Source organism: Tachypleus tridentatus, chromosome 10 (assembly GCF_004210375.1).
Source record: "Tachypleus tridentatus isolate NWPU-2018 chromosome 10, ASM421037v1, whole genome shotgun sequence".
NCBI lineage: Eukaryota > Metazoa > Arthropoda > Merostomata > Xiphosura > Limulidae > Tachypleus > Tachypleus tridentatus.
In genome coordinates, this window is record NC_134834.1 from 153,787,693 (window position 1) to 153,809,167 (window position 21,475).

The 21,475-nt window shown below is 31.9% G+C and overlaps 1 protein-coding gene across 2 annotated transcripts; it reads left to right on the top strand.

The window, feature by feature from the left end:
* Positions 1–3,281: 3,281 nt before the first annotated feature.
* LOC143230671 (programmed cell death protein 2-like) lies at positions 3,282–20,406 on the top strand. Of its 2 annotated transcripts, none has more exons than XM_076464608.1 (4): positions 3,282–3,887; positions 5,827–6,080; positions 12,856–12,969; positions 20,127–20,406. In XM_076464608.1, the coding sequence occupies exons 1-4, from the start codon at positions 3,320–3,322 to the stop codon at positions 20,283–20,285; spliced, it is 1,095 nt and encodes a 364-aa protein (XP_076320723.1). In that variant the 5' UTR covers positions 3,282–3,319; the 3' UTR covers positions 20,286–20,406. The 2 variants fall into 2 exon arrangements, with proteins under 2 accessions (XP_076320723.1, XP_076320722.1); XM_076464607.1 differs by having other exon boundaries at positions 3,284–3,899.
* The last annotated feature ends 1,069 nt before the right edge of the window (positions 20,407–21,475 follow it).

Sequence of the window (21,475 nt, forward strand, 5' to 3'; positions counted from 1 at the left end):
GTATTTTATGAATTTCACTAACTTTCATCAAAAATCAGTTACATAATGACAAGCTTAACGCACAATTTTGTTGCAAAATATAAGGCATGATAGTTTTGAAAGAGGTTTTGTTTGTTAAGAATTTTGCGCAAAACTATACGAGGGCTATCTGTACTAGTTGTTCTTAATTTAACAGCGAAAGACTAGAGGAAAGGCAGCTAGTCATTACTGCCAATTCTTGGGTTACATTTTTACCAACGAATAGTAGAATTACCTGTCACATTATAACGCTTCCGCGGCTGAAAAAGCAAAGATCTTTGGTGGGACAGAAATTCGAACACGTGAACCGTAAATTGCGAGTCGAGAACTCTAATCACTTGGCCATGCCAGGCTTTTTAAAGCAGAATAAGTGTTAGATTCAAGATCAAATGTTTATGCCAATTGTACCATTAAGATTAATTTTTCCATCTATGCTGCCATGGAAGTATACAGGATTCGTGACCTCTGAAAATGAGATTACTATTTTCCTCTTTTGCCCGAATCTGAAGAAACAGTTTGCTTCGAAATGTCTGGATTTGAGGAGAAGTTGCATTCTACTTTCTGGTGAGTACGTCTATGAATATGATGTAGTACTACTAAAATAGAAGCAACAACTATCTCTGACCGTCTGGTATGATATCATTGCCGACCTTCCTGTTATTATTAGTCGGAATAACTGATTATCGCCAACTAGGGCAGTTGCTAATCTGTATGATCGTAGACTGAAATGAAATGACTTTCCAAATTATCAACTGATGGAGACACTAAAATATGCTATGTCTTCTTGATTATCTAATTAAGATAGGTATTTACAACAATAACAACTAAAAGGGTTATGTGGCGCTTACTTTCCAAGCTATCAAGTGATGTTGTCTTCATGGTAGAATTATCACTTGAGCATTTGCAGCTAGAAAATTTATATGATTGAAAAGTCAATTATTAAAAGGGTGTTGCGACCTTTCATTCCAAAGCACTCGAGTAGTAATATAAAATATCATGTGCTTTACATCATATTTTTACAAATCAGTCATCATAAGATCAGACAGTTACAATGAATAGATATAACTTAAGTACCGACAATTTCAACAACTGAAGATAAAAGCTCAGAATTCAAAACTTGAGTGAACTTTGTTATGACGTGGCATTTCACATTCCAGAACATCATATGTTTAAAAACTCAGTTTTCCTAGCCACAGAATAACGTTTCTTATGTGAAAGTTGCCCAGTGTTTCAAGAGAACTACGAGGGCTGTTCCAAAAATACGCGGACTGACGTCATAAAACAAAATGTACTTTATTTAGAAGTTACAGGTCTGGGACCCCTTCAAAGTACTCTCCTCCCCAACGCACACACTTATCCCAACGGTGTTTCCACTTGTCGAAACAGTCCTGGTACGCTTCTTTTGTAATGTCCTCCAGCTCCTTCGTCGCATTTGCCTTAATCTCGGGAATCGTCTCAAATCTTCTTCCTTTCAAGGGTCTTTTGAGTTTGGGGAACAAGAAAAAATCGTAAGGAGCAAGGTCAGATGAGTAGGGGGGTGGGGAAGAACAGTGATCGAGTGTTTGGCCAAAAACTCAAGAGTTCTGAGGCACAAATTTCGCAGCAACGCGGTGCATCTTCAATTTTTCGGTCAAAATCTCGTAACAAAATCCAACTGCTATCCCACACTCTTCAGCAAGCTCCCTGACAGTCAGACGTCGATTTGCCCGCACCAGGGTGTTAATTTTGTCGACGTGTGGGTCGTCAGTTGACGTGGAAGGACGTCCAGGACGCTCATCATCGTCAATGGACTGTCGACCATCCTTAAAACGTTCATGCCACTTGAAACATGCCGTACGCTTCATAGCAGCATCACCGTAAGCCGTGTTAAGCATAGCAAAAGTTTCAGTCGCAGATTTTCCAAGTTTAACACAAAATTTCACAGCAAGTCGTTGCTCCTTCAGGTCATTCATTCTGAAATCCGCCAAACGAAAAAATCGCACTTCACTTAAAACCGCGTAGCTAATACACAAATGAAGATATCTGCAATCGGGAAATGGCGTCGTAATCAGCTGATCTGTGCAAACGTAGCGACACCAAGCGGATTCCCTGGAACCAACTGGAGCCGCGCAATTCAAACAGTTCGCGTATGTTTTGAACAGACCTCGTACTTCCATGATCTAATCGAGTCTCTAGAACGTTTTGGAGCTTATCATTGTGTACTCATTACTATTTATCTGTTAAATTAATATTTCATTACATAATAGATTTTTGATGAAATTTAGTGAAATTCATAAAATAATTGCGAAAATGATTTAGTAATATTTAGTGGTAAATATACTGATGATTAGTAATAAGGATTATCGCCTATTACGTTACTTTTCATCTATGAAATATGATAGTTCTACAGACTATATGGAAGTTGTGGTTCTTTTGAGTGTTTATTGAGTAGTACAATACAAAATTTTATACTGAAGTAAACATTCAGTTGAAACGTCTTAGACAGTTTATCAGAGTTCTTCCATCAATTATTTATTTCATGGAGATTGAAATATAAATGAGTCAGTAAAGTTTCACTACCATAGATGATTTTAATACCATCACTGAGTGTATCTTCGGGGGGTTTGTTTGTTTTGAAATTCGTACAAAACTACACGAGAGCTATCTGCACTAGTTGCTCCTCATTTACTAGTGTATAACTAGAAGGAAGGCAGCTAGTCATTACCATCGACCACCAATTCATGGACTACTGTTTTACCAACGAACAGTGGGATGGATGGAAACATTATACGTCCAACAGCTGAAAGGGCAAGCATTATTGGTGCGACGGGAATTTGAACACGTGAACCTCGAATTGCAAGTCGAGTACTCTAACAACCTGGGCATGCGGGGCCAACTTCTGATGGTAATCTGAGTGTTATTGAGGGATTTATGTGTCAGCCAGAAGTATTCAGTATAAACTGCTAGAATACTTAATGACATGTTTTGGAAGTATGCGTAAATGGCTATAGATGTATGTATATGTGAAGGTATGTATATGAAAATAAGTTCACGGTTGTGGTTTCACATACATATAAGGATGTTACATGAAGTCATTCGGAAGTGTTGTATAAGTCAACTGAAACAATTATACACTATTGATGTAAAACTAGTAGGCCTATAATTATTTTTCTGCCTCCCTTGAAAAGAGGAGTAATGTTAGTCAATTTCAAATTTTCCTTTATTAGAAATTTTGTTTTCAATAATACTTGCTAAAATGTATTTATAAAAATTGTATCGACTTATAGCTCAAACGTAAAGAGAGGCCGCTTTTCTTGTAAATATGGCTGAAAATACTATATCTGATAACGAAATTAAAGAAGATTTTTGTGACCAAGCGATTAAATGTCAGCTTGTTGAACTAGGTTTTATCGAACATTCGGAATCATCGTATTTAAGTAGTTGCTTTTTTCCTAGCAAAATTGGAGGAAAACCAGCATGGTTAAGTTTGACTGATATTCCCTCGTCTTCAATGTTGAGATGTAATGTGTGCAATGAACCATTTGTATTTTTACAGCAGGTATACGCTCCATTGAACGAAAAAGAAAGTGCATTTCACCGTATGATATTTATATTTGTTTGCAAAAACCCCAAATGCTGTTCAAAAAATAGCAATCTAAACTTCAAGGTATTTCGTTGCCAACTTCCTCGAAAAAACAAATTCTATGATTATGATCCTCCAAATGAAACAAAGGAAAATTTGAAGAAATGGTCTGTGGACAAATTTCTGATTCTCTGTGATGTTTGTGGCTGTTTAGGAGACAAACGATGTGGACGTTGTCATAAGAAGAATTACTGTAGTAAAGAACATCAGATTCTTGATTGGAAATCTGGACATAGAGAACATTGTGGTTTGCAAAATAGTTAGTCTAATAAATTTTGTCATAAATATTAAACTTAGTTCTTTTATACTCTTGATTATTTATGTAATATGGTCTTAAGATCTTTTTAATTCGTTTTGTCTTGAAGAATAGGTTTATTTTTACAAATTCCAGTAAACACAATGAAGGAATAATTATGTCTTGGAATGTAGGATTGAAACTCTAGAATACTAGTTATTATATTACTATTCAGAACAGAGATACAGCTTTTGTAAAACATTGTTTATGTGTATTAAATTAATAGTAACAAGAACTGCTATTTATCCAAGTCTCTTGTAACATTCAGTTGCTGGATAAGGCTGGCCAAACTAACAAAAATATTTGAATTGAGGAGGAACTTGGGAGATTTATTTAATGATCAGTCATGAGTAAGATTGTGTTTGAATACAAAAAAACATGTAAAGTTATATAGGAAAGTTATAAGGAAAAGGTAAAAAAAGTTAGGTGATGTTTATTTGTGTAAGAAAATGTTGGTGTTGCAAAGAGATTAGAGAACTTTATGTGATTCTTTAGAAAAGCCAGATGATCACTTCTGATTACTAGACTGTATTGCATTGAAGTATACTGGTATTGGCCCTCTTACTTATACAGGATATATTTTATAGTTATTTACTTCTAAAATAGTTCACTTAATGGTATGGTTTATCATGATATCTTGGTTTTTGTCACGTTTTGATGAATTGGTGTGTTTATGGGGGATTTAAAGTGATCTTATTTGGCTTGATAGTAGTACTGATGTTGCTAATGGGAAAGCCCACCATAGGTATTTTGATGCTTTTTGGGATAGTGGATAGTAAAATATAGAAGTACCTGAAACAAAGTTATGAAGCTTAGTTATTGTAATGTATATTTATATATAAACAATGCTGAGTTATTTTACTCTTTTGATAGATCAATGTTACATGAATTACATTTTAAAAACAGTCTGGGAAATGCAAATTTCAAAGAATCAGATTTACCATTTCATTACATATAACTATAGTACATAATTTGACCTGTTTCCTACTGATCCATCTGAAACTAGTTTCTTTTGTTCAGCACATATTTCAACATTATTTGTATTAATCGGGATTTATATCTGAATTATTTCTGTTGGGCAGTTCATTTTCAGCCTTACTTCTTACTTTTACTCGTGATTTAAAAAAAAAAAACCCATTTCTTGTTGTTTAAGAACTAAAAGCTCATTGGAAATTAAGCATGTGTGTCATCTAATGCTTATATATATATTCTAATGTATTACAATTAAAATTTTTGTTTTAAATCATTAAGGTTCACTTGTAAGAAATTGTGAGCTAGAAAATATGCTTAATAATTTTCTTTTCAGAATCATGTGACTTTGTACCAAGAAAAATGTTTTTGAAACCTGAGATTTATGTGATAACTATAGTACATTTTAGTGTTTGTATTTTAAATATTTGATATTACTTTTGTGAATAATTTTGAATGAAAATTTCATTTCTGTTGGAATCTTTGCACATGTGAGTAAATATTCAAATCATGTTGTATCTTAACACGATTTTATGAATAATTTGTTTATGAGCAACATATATAAAGGTATTATTATACATGTAGTTGGATTTTATTTTTCAATAACTTATGAACCAAAAGATTAAAAATTAATATCAATATTAGTACTTTTGTTTCTTATTCATATTAGCATGGGTTTATAATGTGTTCCATCATAAACTATTGACAGGCTTAAAGCTTTACATTTTGAATGGAATTCTGACTTTTTTCAGATACCTATTTTTATTTTTATTTATGAACTGTGTTCCATTTTGTGGTAGTTTGTCATTTATGTACTGTACTGTTGGAATATTTGTGGCAGTACATTGTTTTTGTTACAGGAAAATGCATGTGTTCATTATACTGAAGTGTAAAATATTGTATTTTTTTTCTTTTGCTACAGGTTGTTCGAATCACACAAACTTTCTTCTACCAGAATTTGAGCTTGTAATGGAACATGAAAAGTATAGTGAGGAAAAAGAAGAAAAAACTGAGTCACAAAAACTAGAAGAATATCAGAAGTTTCTAACATCTCCTAAAGCTGATGATTTAGTGAAAGACAGCAAACTGTTTGAAAGTGAATTGGAAGCATTAGCTTTAAAGTCAGATAAGATGTACAACAAGTTTAAGAAAAGAATTGCCAATGAACCTGAACAGGTATAAACATTTCTATAACTCTATTATTCATTTATGTTTTATTTTGAAATATTTTTAGTCTTTCAACTGAAATAGATATGAATAGTAAAAAGTGATCTGATAAGTTTTTGTCAGCACTTCTCATATTTCTGTTCATTTACAATTGTTGAATCATCAACAATGAATGGTGTACTTTCCCTTGAATTTTGACAAAAATCTGTTGTATAACTCACTTGTGAATTATCTGCTGGCTCAGGAGCTTAGAAAAAAAAAGTAACAATGTTCTTTGCAACATTCCTGCATGACTGTTTGCTTTATGTTTTCAACAAAAGGTGTTTTTAACTGATTTTGTACTTGAGCTGAATTTGGTATGTTTTAAACCTTTTGAGATGGGTCACAGGTTAAAGGCTATACCATTGTATTTGTTGACTCACATTCAAAAGTTTATTGATGTATTATTTCATGAATTTATACCAGTAAGTTTGGTGTCAAACTGTAGATTATAATTCAGATTTTAGTACTACACACTATTCAATTTCTATTCAAAAAGCACAGTTAAGTGTCACATGGAATTTTGAATGCAACACAGGTTCAAATTAAAGTTTTGTGATGTCAAAATACTAAGTTTATAATTTTATACAAATTACAAACTCAAATTATGAATACTGAAAAGTTAGAATATAAAATAACATAATATCTTTTCATTTTGCTGAGAAATGGCTTATGTACTGAATCACACATATTAGCCATTCATCTCTTTCTCTTTTTGTAAATGTTCCCTTGTATGTATATATAGTTAATTTAAAATATATTACAGGTGAATAACCAATCAAAAGCTTATAGTTTTTCCCTAGTCACTTTTTTCAGCCATTTTAAAGTGCTTGGAGGCCATTTCATTCTTTCTAACCAAGATTTCAAGCAGGTATATTGTGTCTTTATTATTGTAATATTGTGTCTACTTAAAATTTCATATTTTTTAGACTAAAATACAGCTTAGTTACTAAGCTTGATAAATTATAGTGAAATTCTATGGTGCTGATTTACTAATTTATGATTTTTTTGTTACTCAACTGTATATCTAAAAAAAATTGTTTGTGTCTTCTACATGTGAAATTTTAAAAAGACTTAGAGACCTGTGTCAAACAGAAAATGAGTACAAAGGTTGTGGTCAGGAGAGATAATTGTTTACTTCTTTATTTACTGTTTTACATTTTAAGAAAAATGAGTTTTATAATGTATTTCAAAATAGTAATAATCTATTTACACATGTATAATAATTGAAATATGAACTGTGCATTATAAAATACTAGTCTACTAAAACCCAGCCAAGACAGGGCCACTGTAAAAACTAGAAGTCAGTTTTATGTTATTGGATAACATGAGTGCACATGTGGTGTATTATTGTAACTTGTGTATTGTTAGCCAGGCACAGCTCATTATAAAAATAATAGATATGACATTATGAAACTTAAGGTATTTAGACTAAACATCTGTGTTTTCATATTATAGTTTGTTGTCATTCTAAAACATAAGAAGCATAATTTATATTTATTTTCTAATTTCTTACTGTGGTTACAAGGTTGGTGAAATCTACCAAACCCATATGGGAATTTGTTAGTGAAAATAACAGATAAAATATAATATTTCTTAAGAAATGTTTGATAACTATCTGGACATTATAAAGATCTTGCATGTGAAATTTCAAAATTTACTGGTGCATAAAAGTATTTGAATCTTAAAATGAAAAATTACTTTGTACATTGGATAGGCAACATGGAAAAAAAAGGCATGAGAAAAATATTGTTTAACAAACCTTAGACTTAATTAAAAAAGTTCATATTTTGCCTGTTAAAGAATTGTAATGTTTACTCATGATCTGCCAAATTTCATTAACATATGCCCACTAATTTAAAAGTAATAGCATGAAAACTATAACAATCATAAAATGGGTATCAGTTGGTCCCAAGGACCAAGACTGTGCTGAAAAAGAATTAATACATAGACATTTTATATTTTTATATGTTACAATTAAGTTTCATTGTTTTGATTAAATTTAAATTATATTGTACATTTTTTTATTTTTTGTCAAAATTTAATTGTTCTATATTTGAGGATGCACATGCCTTGTGTGGGGCACTAGTTTTTGTTTGGTTTCACTGTATTGATTTTCACATAGGTGGTTGTGTTAAAATTTTAGTTGTTGACAAAAGTAATAATTTAAATTTATTGTGGGGTTATGAGCCTATTACTGTTTATTGTGAGACTATTATGTATACTGCATGTTAGTTAACCATGATTTGAAATTAAAATAGTCATTAAACCAAAGAACAGTACAAAATTGAAAGTTTGTTGCAAGTTATGATAAAACTATAAAGTTAAATACATTGTACTTATTTATGTTGTTATCCCTGAGGAAATATTTTAAAAATGACAAGGCAATAGAAGGAGTTTCAAATCATCTTTATACAAAAAGAAGAAAAAATATTTGAGTCAGACATTTTAAACCAACATAAATGCAGTTCTTCATGTTGATATATCTTGCAAAAGGATAATTTAAACTAACAGCACAAACCACATCAGCAGACAAACTAGCCTATAAGTTTATGATTCTAGTGAAAGGGTTCAGAGTATGTCTACTAAACATTTAGGATGATATTTGGGATGGAAAGTCTGTCATTCAAGTGCAGGTTAATATCTCTTAAATTGCTTTTTCTTGAAATGAGTTAGAGAGGATCAGATTGAGATGTTTAAAATTGTTTAGGAAATTGATAGTGTTGCTACATTTTTTTTTTTTTACTTGATGATCAGAATAGTAAAACACAGGGAAAAAGCATAAATTCCAAAAAATACTTACTTTCCTACACACTGCAGCTATCACTTGACTGTCGGGGTTTCTTTTACTTTATCCATCCAAATATTGGTCTGATTTTGTCTTGCTTACTCCAGTCTTTTATTCCCTACTTAACTACCCTTGGCAATATCTGTCTCGTGACACTCTCCACCAACATTAATGTGTCAGCTATCATGGTACTGTATATAAGCACTTCCTTCAGATGATATTGTTACTTTTTCTAACCAAAGTGTTGACTAACAGATTTTTCAGTGGTACAGTTGTTGAATGTACTTTGAGTATTATTTGTGTTACTTATTTTATTTTTGTAAATCTAGAAAAAAAAAACTTCATTTAGCAAGTTGACTTATGTCATGAATTCCTGGATTAATGTGTGCAGCATGGAGGCAGATCAGGTTTCTTCTATCCAACCTCTGATATCTAATGTTGCTTATGAATCAGGGATAGTCAGTTTAGCTTGTCCTGTTTTTGATATTATTGTGAGATGGAGATATACATTCAGTTCAATGGTGTTTCTCCAGGAAGCTCTGAGGCAGTACTTACTGGAATTCTTGTCTTTGGATTCAAGGGTTAATATTGTACGTGTTCATCCTTGTTATTGTTGACATCATGATTTTCCTACAGGTGGTCATAGTTCTGCCACTATTCTAGTGTCTAGACCCCAACATTTGTCCCTTAGTCTATTGGTACCCAGAATAGATTTTGTCCATATCCATGAGTTTCCTATGCTTGTTCAGAATGCTGCTAGTGGCAACAGTGACTGTTGTACACCTTTGCAGTATGTGAAGCTAAACTCCAAGGTAGCTGGATGTGTGGTAAACCTTTACTAAATATTTCATGGGTACTACAGATGCTTGCATCAGGATTAGTCATTCAGCACACATCACTACCACCAGTATCCCACCAACCTGTTGTGTTTTTACCTCCTATAGATACTCAGATTTTAGAACTTCATTTCACAATTATTAGAAATGTTTTGGTCAGTGGGCAGTGCAGAGTATCATTTCAGTTCTTCCTTGGTTTTGTTCCTATTTCTTTGTTGTACCCAAAAAAGATGGAGATTGACGTCTGGTCATTGATCTTTTTCTTGCAAATCAGTTTGAAGGTCTTCCAAAGTCCATAATGGAGTTATCCCTAACTCTTTGCTGTTTTTTTTTTCTAGGACTGTGGATGATGAAGTTTGATATTGTCAATGCCTGTTTGCATGTTCCATAATAGAGTCATCCTACCATTATTTGCATTTTGTGCACAAAAATCTGGTTTTACAGAGCCCTGAACTTGTCACCATCATTTTATGGACCCATGGATATCTGTTTACTACTGGCATTATCTCTTCAGTTAGCAGAACATCACACTCAGATACTGCATTTCAGAGCAGCCAAGGCAGGATTTCTTATGAGAGCTATGATATTTTTTCTTGCTAAAACACAATACATCATTCATCAGAGTGTCTTTTTCAACAGATATCTGAGCTGTGTAACAGGCAGTCTGACTCTTACACATGTCTCCTCCTCTTATGGTTCTTTCTCTTTAAAGGATTTGGGCATCACTCAAATACCTCATTTTTTTGGAATTAGCACATATGAGATCCCTTTAGTCGTCTTTACATGGCCAATAGATCATGAATAACAACCCAATGGGTTTCTTAGTCTCTTTATTCAGAATCAATACATTTGAACTTCAGTGGTGGCTAGTTCAAAACAATATTATGATCTTCTTCCACCACCTCAGCCAGAGAGGTTTCTTTTCACAGATTCCTTGCTTCATGAATGAGATGTATATTTCAACAGTGAGGAAATTCAGGGCCTATGGACAGACAGTAAGGCTTCCCTCCAAATTAATGTTTCAGAACTTCTTGCTGTTTAAAGGGTGATATTGCAAGGTCTAGAATTATTGAAGGGCACAGCTATTATACTTCCCTCTGACAATTCTACAGGAGTGTCTTGTATTTCTTGTCAAGGGGCATTCAGTCAAGGTCTCTTTGATTTTTAACCTGAATCTTCTATGTTATGTTCTATGTTGGTTTTTTTTCCCAGATGTTGGTAGGAGCAGCATCAGCCTGTGTGGGAACCTAATTGTGATATTGGCTCAGATTTGACACTTAGCTATCCAGTTTGGTTGAATGTGGCCCTTCTTTTCATCGCTATTGATTCAGTACATTGTTCATGGAAAAGGGTCCATTGTCTCATCATAAACCTGAATACAAAGTGGTTCCATTCTTAGTTTTTGGTTGAGCACCATTTCTTCCACATCTTCCCCATAATTCCAGGGGCAAGTGGAATTTACCTTCTACATTTCAGTTGGGGAGTGAGCATAATTGTTCATAATTCCAAACTGGATGAGATGTGTTTCTTCAGGTTGAGTGTTACATAGAGGATCCTGTTAGTTTAAGTTTGTCCACTTTGATGTTGCTTATCTTCTCATTGTGATTCTGGTGGCTCAGAACACATCACACTGTAGCTGCAAGTTGGGATCCACTCACAAATATACATATATATATATATATATCACCCAAGTGCCCTACCCACCAACATGGCATTTAGGGGCCATGGCCCTATAATTCCAATGCTGAGCAGTAGGACCTTAATTATCTGGTCAATGGTGATGAAGGATCATATCAAGTTTCATCCACAATGCATGATTTAGGTTTTGGGTGAAGAGCATGCATGTTCTTGATATTGTGCAGTTTATTATAACTAGAATCCCACAGTGATAAGGCAGATGAGCTAGTAAGGGTATTATCCATGCAGAATGTGTAGTAGAAATAAGTGTGTTTTAGAAGTTAACACTTTCTTAAATTGAAAATAATTTCCAATAATATATACCTCCACTTACGCTCTTGTGCCATTCCTTCCTGCTAAGACCCGGTGTTAGAGATTGTGGATTGAATCAATCTGAAAAAAGTGACAATATTATCTGAAAGAAATGCTTACATACATTATCAAGATAGGGGGTGCATTGACGTAGGTGGAGAGTGCAAATATATTATCTGAAAGAGATGTTTATACATAGTACCAAGATAGAGTGTGTATTGACTTAGATGGAGAGCGTCACTAGGGAGTGTTAAAACTGTTAAGTGGGGAATAAAAGACTGGAACAAGCAAGAAAAAATTAGAACAATGCTTAGATGGGTAAAGGAAAAAAAAACCTAGCAGCAAAGTAATAGCTGTAGTGTGGGAGGACGTAAGTATTATTGGAAATATATTTCTGATTTTAATAGTTTACTTTTGGCAGGTGTTTGACCTTTGAAATGGATTACTTACAGGTATGATAGGTATAATAAATTTACAGGAGTTTAAGAAGTATTGGTAAATACTTAAATAACAAAGGTTGGATTTAAGATTTTTATTGTTTTTAAGTGTTTAATGTAATTGATGAGAGAGGCTTTTGAGACACATTATGCTACTATATTAAGATAAACAACAACAACAACAAAATTACATTTTTTGACACACTGAAAGGTAAATATTTATTATTATTTACAACTAACAAGTTTTGGTGGCAAAGCTACCATCATCAGGACTAGTGCCCTCAGTGAGTCAACAGGGCTTTTATTGTCCTTAAATTTTATGTTAAAAAACATAAAAAACATTTGGTCTAAGAATAAGTCTGCATCTGGATTTACAAACTTCTCATTACAAATATTTAATATTTTGTTTCTAACTTTTGCATTCTCCTTTCAGACACATAACTCACAAATCTTTCCTATTTGTAGTTCTGGACATCTGAATGAAACATTTCAAATAACTATTAGCATAACTGTCCTTTCTTGGTAATTCCTGATTATCTGCAACCACTGATATGATTTGGAAATATTCTCCAGATGTTATTTTAAACATTTTATTTATAAACTAGAATGTGGTAAGATTTATGATTTATAAGACATTATAGTAAAAATTTAATATTTTTTTCACATAATTGCTTTTCATATATTTATTGTTTCAGGTTCTTCGTTATCATCGAGGTGGTCAACCATTATGGATTTCTTCAGAAAACATACCAAAAGCTGGAGACATTCCTTTCTGTCCATGTGGTGTTCCTCGACAGTTTGAATTCCAAGTAATGCAAAATTTTAGTCTTTATTTTCATCAATACATTTTGTTAGTTTTGTAGTTGCTATCCTTCAAAAATATTTTCATGTACTTTTATCATGCTCAGTACCTAATCTTCTTTATACTTTAATCATGTAAAATTATAAAACCGATTATGGCTTATGCACTGTATTCTTATATTTCAACAATTTTTTTTTCTTTTGAGTCACCAAAATGATAAATTTGTTTTTGTTTTAGTGGGTTTTTTGGTGGCGTTTTTTTTTCTACTGTGTAATGGTAATATGTTTATATTGTAACTGACTTTTAACTTTTCTCAAAATATTTCTCTCATCATTACATAAACTCTCTAAACTATTTCAATTTCTAATCTTTATTATTCATGACATTTAATTATTTAAGAATTTTGTCATTTTAAAATTATTTTTGTTGGCCTTTCACATATTAAAACACAAACTAGTTATTTTGTGTAGGGATTAATTTTTAATCTAACATTAATAGCTTTTATATAATCTTTTTGTACTTCAACTTCTAACTCTAACTTTGAATTTGCCTTCTATAATATTAATAAGCTTTAGCTGTTAGCCCTCACCCTGAACTTAGTCTCTCTAGTGCCTTATGTGCTCCAACTGTTAGCTTTGAATCTGAACTTGACTTTTATAGTATTTTTGCTCCCCTGGCCCTGAACTTAGCTTCTGTAGTACCTTATGTTTTTCAACTGGTAGACCTAACTCTGAATTTAGTCTTTGATAATTTGTTTGCTCTGTGTTCTAATCTTGACTCTGAACATTGTCTCTGTAGTGCTTTATGTACTCCAACTGCTAGCTGTGACTATGAACTTTATCTTTGTAGTATCATATGTTCTCTGACAGCTAGCTCTGACTCTGAACTTGACTTTATATTGCCTTATGTGTGCCAGCTTCTACCCCTGACTTTGAACTTGACTTTTGTAGTATTTATTATGCCTCAGCTGGTAGCTGCATCTCTGAACTTGCCTCTTATTGTAATTTCTTATGGTATCCAGGAACCCTTATGTTTTCCAACTTCTAGCCTCAACCTGGAAAGTTTATTATTGAAACTCATTTATTTACTTTAAAAACAGAATTATTCCTGAATATTTGTTAGATCTAGTTTTGAAATAAACTCATTTTCCTGGGTTACATACCTTTTTTTTTTCTTGAAAGAAAAGAGAGCTATTTTATTTCTTCAGAACTTGAGTATCTGTTGCTACCTTAATAAATGAAAAAAGTAGAGGCTTATATTCTAAAAGCAGAATCTTAATTTGTTATATAAGCCTCTCATTAAAATCAGCAGTTCTCAAAATGAAGACCCCCAGTAGAACAGCAATATATCTGTGAAATTACATTGCTAAAACCAGATTTTGATACCAGTGATGTCGAGAAAACCCACTTGTAGAGAAATATATATGCAAAAACGGCTCGTTTGGGTTGAGAAAATATTTTACATAGAAGAGCGAACAACGTTTCGACCTTCTTCAGTCATCGTCAGGTTCACAAAGAAAGAGGTAACTGACCGGAAGCTGACCACATGTTTGAAAGGGGTTGTGTAACTGAGTGTCGGAATGTAGAGGGCAGTGTTAGATGCTAGAATATGTAATTTTATTTATTTTATTATATTAATATAGGTATAAAGGCATTCCTTTATATTGGTTTATTTTGGGTTTACGTTGTTGTATAAGTAAGGCTTCTTTAATTTTGCATTTGTTTCTTTATTTAGTATTTGAGTGTTTTCTATGGTTATGTTGTGTTTATTTAAAGGAACGCCTTTATACCTATATTAATATAATAAAGTAAATAAAATTATATATTCTAACATCTAACACCGCCCTCTACATTCCGACACTCAGTTACACAACCCCTTTCAAACATGTGGTCAGCTTCCGGTCAGTTACCTCTTTCTTTGTGAACCTGACGATGACCGAAGAAGGTCGAAACGTTGTTCGCTCATCTACGTAAAATATTTTCTCAACCCAAACGAACCGTTTTTGCATATAGATTTTGATACCATTGGTGAGCAGAACACAAATACACCATTGTGTAGCTTTGTGTTTAACCACAAGGAACTCAAAATGAAATATAAATTACATAGACAACAAGAAGCCTGTTGGTCCATTGAAGATGTGCTTTTTATTAAATAAAAAAAGTCAGCAGATACCACTTAAATATTTATATAGCCTTCCTTCAAATTCCTTTAATTTTTCTGCATCTACCATATCTCAAGGCAAACAATTCTAAAGGTTAATCACCCTGCTAGAAAAGTAAAATTAAGTTAAAAATTACTCCAACCTGCAAATACTTTAATTATTGTCATCTTGTAATATTATTCTCAGCATTAAATACAAAATAAGATACATTGATAACGTTAGTTCCTTTAATAATTTTGAACACCTCGGTTAATTCTAATCAAAACAATGTCAGAGACTGTAACCTGTTTCATCCTAGATATTACATTAGTACATTTCCTATGAACCCTTTCAAAAAATTCTATGCCCTTATTAATGTAAGGAGCTAAATATGAAAACAATATCCTGAAGGTCTAATTAGTGACATATACAATGAAATTATAATGCTTTTGGATTTATATTCAATATTTCTGTAAACATGATCCAAAATCCTACAGTATGTTTTTACTATTAGCAATGGAATACTTCTTGGATGGCTCAAGCAACATTCAACATCATAACCTTTTCATTGAAGTAAATTAAAAAGAGCAAATGTCCCATTACCAAGACCTGAAATATCATATTCGTGACTTTAATCCAATTTTGCTGAATTCCATTTATAACAATCCTCTACTTTCTTCCTTTCAGACATTTTTTTGATCCAATTAGCTAATTTATCATGTATTGTTCATATATGTGTGTGTGTGGATATATATCTGGAAAGCATTTGATGAGGAATTACATAAAAGGTTTACAAGGTTTAAAGTTTTGTTGATAGTTAACGTGGTTTCATTTAAGAAAATTTTGTCTTGCTAAATAACTTTCTAAGGCATCTTTTATCAGATACTTTTTCTAACCACGGATGTAAGATGAATACGTCTATAATTACTGGAATGTTCAAATGTGATAATCCCATCCTTAGATTTTGTGTACTCTTAATGCTCCTCTACATAGTGCTTTCTCTATCCATACCAGCCATTTTTACATATGCAAGTACTTGTGATATGTTTAAAGAAGTTTTTATTGTCAAGTTTTACATTTTCAGTTAGTTTTTAATTACATCTTTTAAACTGTCTAACATCCTATTTGACTAATTCTCTTTTCCTTCTATAATCCTTTAAATCTTTCATTGTTACTATAATCGTAAACTTCTTAATCTAATACTCTTTTCTTTAATTTTATCATTTATTCTCCTACTGAGTCAACTTTGTTTTTCACTTGCAGCCTCTATTTTTTACTAAAACTTTTCCACATTTGAATAGTATATCCAGTTAATTAAATTTTTAATTCTTAATAGATAATTTTTTCCTATCCCTTTAGACTTAGATTTTTTAAAATTTATAACCAAAATTTCATCATTCCTTGTTTTCATCTTCAGCAAAACATCATATCTAATTGAGGTCTAATGCTTACCTCACCCTCTTAATATTTTCTTCATAATAATTTAACAATACATCCACAATATGTTCCTAATAAGTTCTCCGACCAACTGATGAAAAAAACAACATTTTGAATGGTTACTTAAAACCTTCTAGTTTGACTGAAACTTTCCAACCTATATGCCTGCAATTAAAATTAAGTGATAAACTTGTTAATAGGTTTAAACTTAATCTCATTGTAAAATATATTATTCATTTTATCAGTTTCTTCTGATGGTCTTGTAAAAGCTTTCTACTCCTATGTCTAGTAAAAAGTGCTTCTAAAGGTGCAATATTAATATTGCACTGATTTACTTGCCACAAGGACTTGTATTTGTATATGATCTCATGAATATGAATTATTTATGTTTCTAATTTAGTCAGTAAGCAAATCATTGCTGCAACAAATTATGTGACTGTGATGATTGCAGATGTAGTGACTTTTGTAAATAATGTGAGAAAACATATATTAAATCATGTTTGTAGTGTGAAATTGTATATGGAGATAATGTTCAACATACAGTTTGTGTGATCAGAAGGTGTTATTCTTCAATGTGGGCAGACTAAAATTACCCTTAGGTTTTGAATTGCAGTCATGTAAATCCTTTTCTTGTATTAACTGATGGACTTGTGTATTTTTATCTTTCTAGCCATAACTTATCTGAATATTTATCAACCTTAATATGCTACTGCTGTTACTTACAATGTCTAAACTAAAATGGTAACCATAAATATCTCTCTTAACCCATCCCAGACAGGTTGTGGGTTAAAGGTCATGTCATCATATTTGTTGACTCATTCCAAATTTTATTGAACTATTTTATGAATTTATGTCATTAAGTGTGGTGTCAAACTGTAAATTGTAATTCAGATTTTTATATTATAGATTATTTAATTTTGTAATTTAAAAGTAAATATTAAAAACACAATTAAATATCAATTTTTGTGTGTCACATGGTATGCTGAATGTAAAACTTGTTCAAATTAGATTTTTGTAATGTCAAAATAGGAAGTCTAGTTTTGCAAAAATTAGGAACTCAAATTACTGATTTCATCAAGTTTGAATATAAAATAACAACTTCTTTTCTTTTCTCCTTGCTTAGTTATCACTATATTTAGTGAATAAAACATAGTGGCCCTGCTCAGTTGTTTCTATTTTTATATATTACATGTGAATATCTGTTCAAGAGCTCAGAATGTTCCCTTAGTGATTTTCTCAGTCAGTTTCAAATATAAGAGTATCCTCTCTCTCAAGACAAACTTTTGTTCTGGTAAGATGAGCTTTTAGCCTGTTTGAAATTTCGTATCTTTTTAGACACAAATGCAGTTTAATTACTAAACTTGGTAAATTGTAATGGAAGTATATGGTATTGGTAAATTAATTTGTTTTTTGGTTATTCAAATGTATATATAAAACCTTAAAAAAATTATTCTGTTTCACATTCTCCATGTGCAAAATTTCTTGAGGCTTAGCAATCTATGACAAGTAGCAACTGAGTACAAAGGTCATAACTAGAAGAGATAATTGTTTGCTTTACTTCTTTATTTACTGTTCTATGTTTGAAGAAAAATATGTTTAAAAACTTATTTCTATATACATATATAATGTATAATAATTGAAATGTGACTGTATGTTACAAAATACTAGTCTACAAAAACACAGCCAACACTAAAGGTCAGTGTTTATACTATTGGATATGGTAACATGAATGCATGTTTGCCACATCAGTGCAAGTTCTGTAATGTTAGCTAGGCATGACTGAAAGTATTATATAATAAAAATAATAAGTATATATATAAATGTATATTAGGAGATTTAAGCTATTTATTCTAAATATTTATGCTTTGTGTTGTAATCTGTAGTAATTCTAGAATGAAAAAGTCATAATTTATGTTTAATTCCTGATTTTTTATGGTGGTTACAAGATCAGTCAAATAAACTGAGCCAGTACAGAGATTATTATTATTCAAAATAACATAAAATGTATGATGATGTTTATTAAGAAACATTTGAGAAAACTGTCTGGACATTCAAGGATTTCACATGTGAAATTTGAAAATTTTCTGATGCATAAAAGTATTTTTAATCTTAAAATCAAAATTACTTTGCATGTTGGATAGGCAGCATGTGAAAAGTAAAAAGGCATGAGAAAAAATATTGCTTTACAAACTAAGACTTAATAAAAAAAAAGATATTTTGTGTATGAGAGCATTATAATGTTTACTGATAATATGCCAAATTTCATGAACACAAGCTCACTAATTTAAAGTAATTACATGAAAACTATAACAAGCACAAGATGGTTTCTCGATTGGTCCCAGAGACTGGGTCTGTACGGAAAAAGTTAAAGTGGTGATTACCCATAAACTTCCCAGTGTAATTAATACCCATATTCCACTTTAAACCTTTACTACCCAAACTCATTTGATCACACACCTTGTATATGTAACTATGTATAAGTGAATACATTAATATTTGTTTTACATTTCTGTTAATGTGAGTTTCAAGGTATACATATTTGTATCTGAATAGCATGAGGATAACAATGTTTTTAAGTTGGAAGAAAAAGTTGATATTACTGTTTTCAGATTGAATTAATAGTGGCTTTTATGTTTGCATGTGTGGTAAAATTTGGTGTAATTTCTGCAGAGCAGTTGGTTAAGGTTTACTAACTTCAAATGTGAAAGATATGAAGGTACAGAGTATGTGTCTGAACTTTGACTGAATATGTCATGAGAAAGCTGCAGAGAACAATAATGTTTATTATGAAAAGCTTAAAAGACAAAGCTTAATGTGTGCAGTTGATGTATTGAACCAGCAAGAGAGAGAGATGTGAAAAAGAAGCCTTTACTGGTTCCCTCTATTGTGAGCTCCCTCTGTAAGCTAAAAGAAAATGTATAAAAACAACCCCTGAAGTTACAGTAAAATAAAACAAAATTAACTGTACACCTGAGAAATCTAGCTAAAGTTAGAAAAGCTCTAGAGAGTCTAAATGAATATGACACTTAAAACCTCTTTAGTGGAGACGAATGTGGCTTGAAACACAATACAAAATAACAAAGCCAACTTGATCTTGCCACATTACTAAGAACTCTACACATTCAACTGTAAGAACATGGAAGTCCTGGGTCATTAAACCTAGGGTGATTACTGTATTTTCCTAATTAATTAATCACTTGACTCATTAATCTCTTACATTATATTAACTGATTATCCTAACAAGACTTGTATTGTTGCAATAGGTGAAAATAATAATGATGTGTGTTAATTAAACTTATTGCTGTTAAAAAAAGTTCCAATATATGTACCTTCACAGAAACATTATTAGCCTAATGAACTAAAGTTGATTTATTGGATCAATGACCAATCAGTGAATTTGAGTCTCATGTGCACCAAAGTAAAGGAAGGTTGAATTGCTCACTTTAGTGACTCTCTACATCCAAACAGAATCGAAAGAAATTAGGGAAAAAAAATGTATTAGCTAAGGGAGTAGCAAAAACATGTTACTCTTCTGTACCATGAATGTTAGATTTACAGTTTATGAAATTTTACTGTATTTTATATAGGTAATGCCTCAGCTTTTGAATTATCTGAACATGGATGAGCTTGAAGACAGTGTGGATTGGGGTACTCTGGTAGTATACACGTGCAGTGTTAGCTGTGAAGAAGGTCCAGTGTATCATCCTGAGTTTCTATGGAAACAAGACTTTTCAAACTATGAGTAACTGCATAACTATTTTCTAAAATAGAAAATGTTTGAAATTGGAATGTGCTAATTACAGACCACTCTGCCATTTATGCACTGTTTTCACTTATGGTAATAAATAATGCACTGCTAAATGTTAACCAGATAGAAGTCTTTTAATTGCACTTTCAGATAACTTGTACTGACTCATGCAAGTGTAAATTATGTAATAAAGTCTGTAAAGAAACAGTTAACAGGGTAAGGATATGACTTTAAGTGAGTGTTGACTGCAACCATCAAGATAAAAGTTACAATATGGTGTTGCAGGGACAAACCTGAAAAGATGAATCATTTGTGTAAAGATGCATGTAGAAGTGGATACCATGTGATGCAGCCACCAGAATGATTAAATGTTTGTTTTTCACTATTAACATTTGGGCTATATATATCTAATAATTACAATATTTTGATTAAGACACTTGGGCAGTCTGATTATTAGTGTGTCATTCTTTGTAGTTGAATGTACTTGGTTCATGTCCCATTTGTGAAAAACAGTTATTTGTAGGTTGTGGATTCCAGAAGACTGACTTCATGGTGAGTGCTGTTTATTACTTGCTTTCTTTTATCTTGTTTTAGTCATAGAATTGATAGCCCTAATTCTGACTTCCTATATCACTTGGAAGAACCTAGCTCGCAATCTCTTTAAGTCCAACACTTGAACTGACTGAATTCTCTTAGCCATCACTTAGACCTGATTGGTAACACTTATAATTCGGGTACATGGATCAGCCTAGTTGTGTCTTTGTTGAGTTGAAGGAGAAATATATTTTTGTGTTGTGATTTGGACATGAACTGTAGGAAAGGTATATTTTGTTTCTTGGTTTAAGTGCAAACTGTAGGAAAGATTTTTTTTTCCTTGATTTACATATTAATTTTAGGAATGGTAAATTATTTTGTCTTGGATTAAATATTAATTACAGGATGGTGTATTTTGTGCTTTGGTTTAAATCTTAACTGGAGGAAACGTACATCTTGTGCCTTGCTTTGAACATGACATAGGGGAAGATAGATTTTGTGTTTAGGTTTGGTGACAAAATAGAGGAATATAGTTTTTTTTTTTTATTTGAATACAAATTAGAGGAAAGTACATATTGTGTCTTGATTTGAATATATTGCAGAACTAGTATATTTTATGCTTAGATTTGATACATAGTCTGGTACAATTTTGTA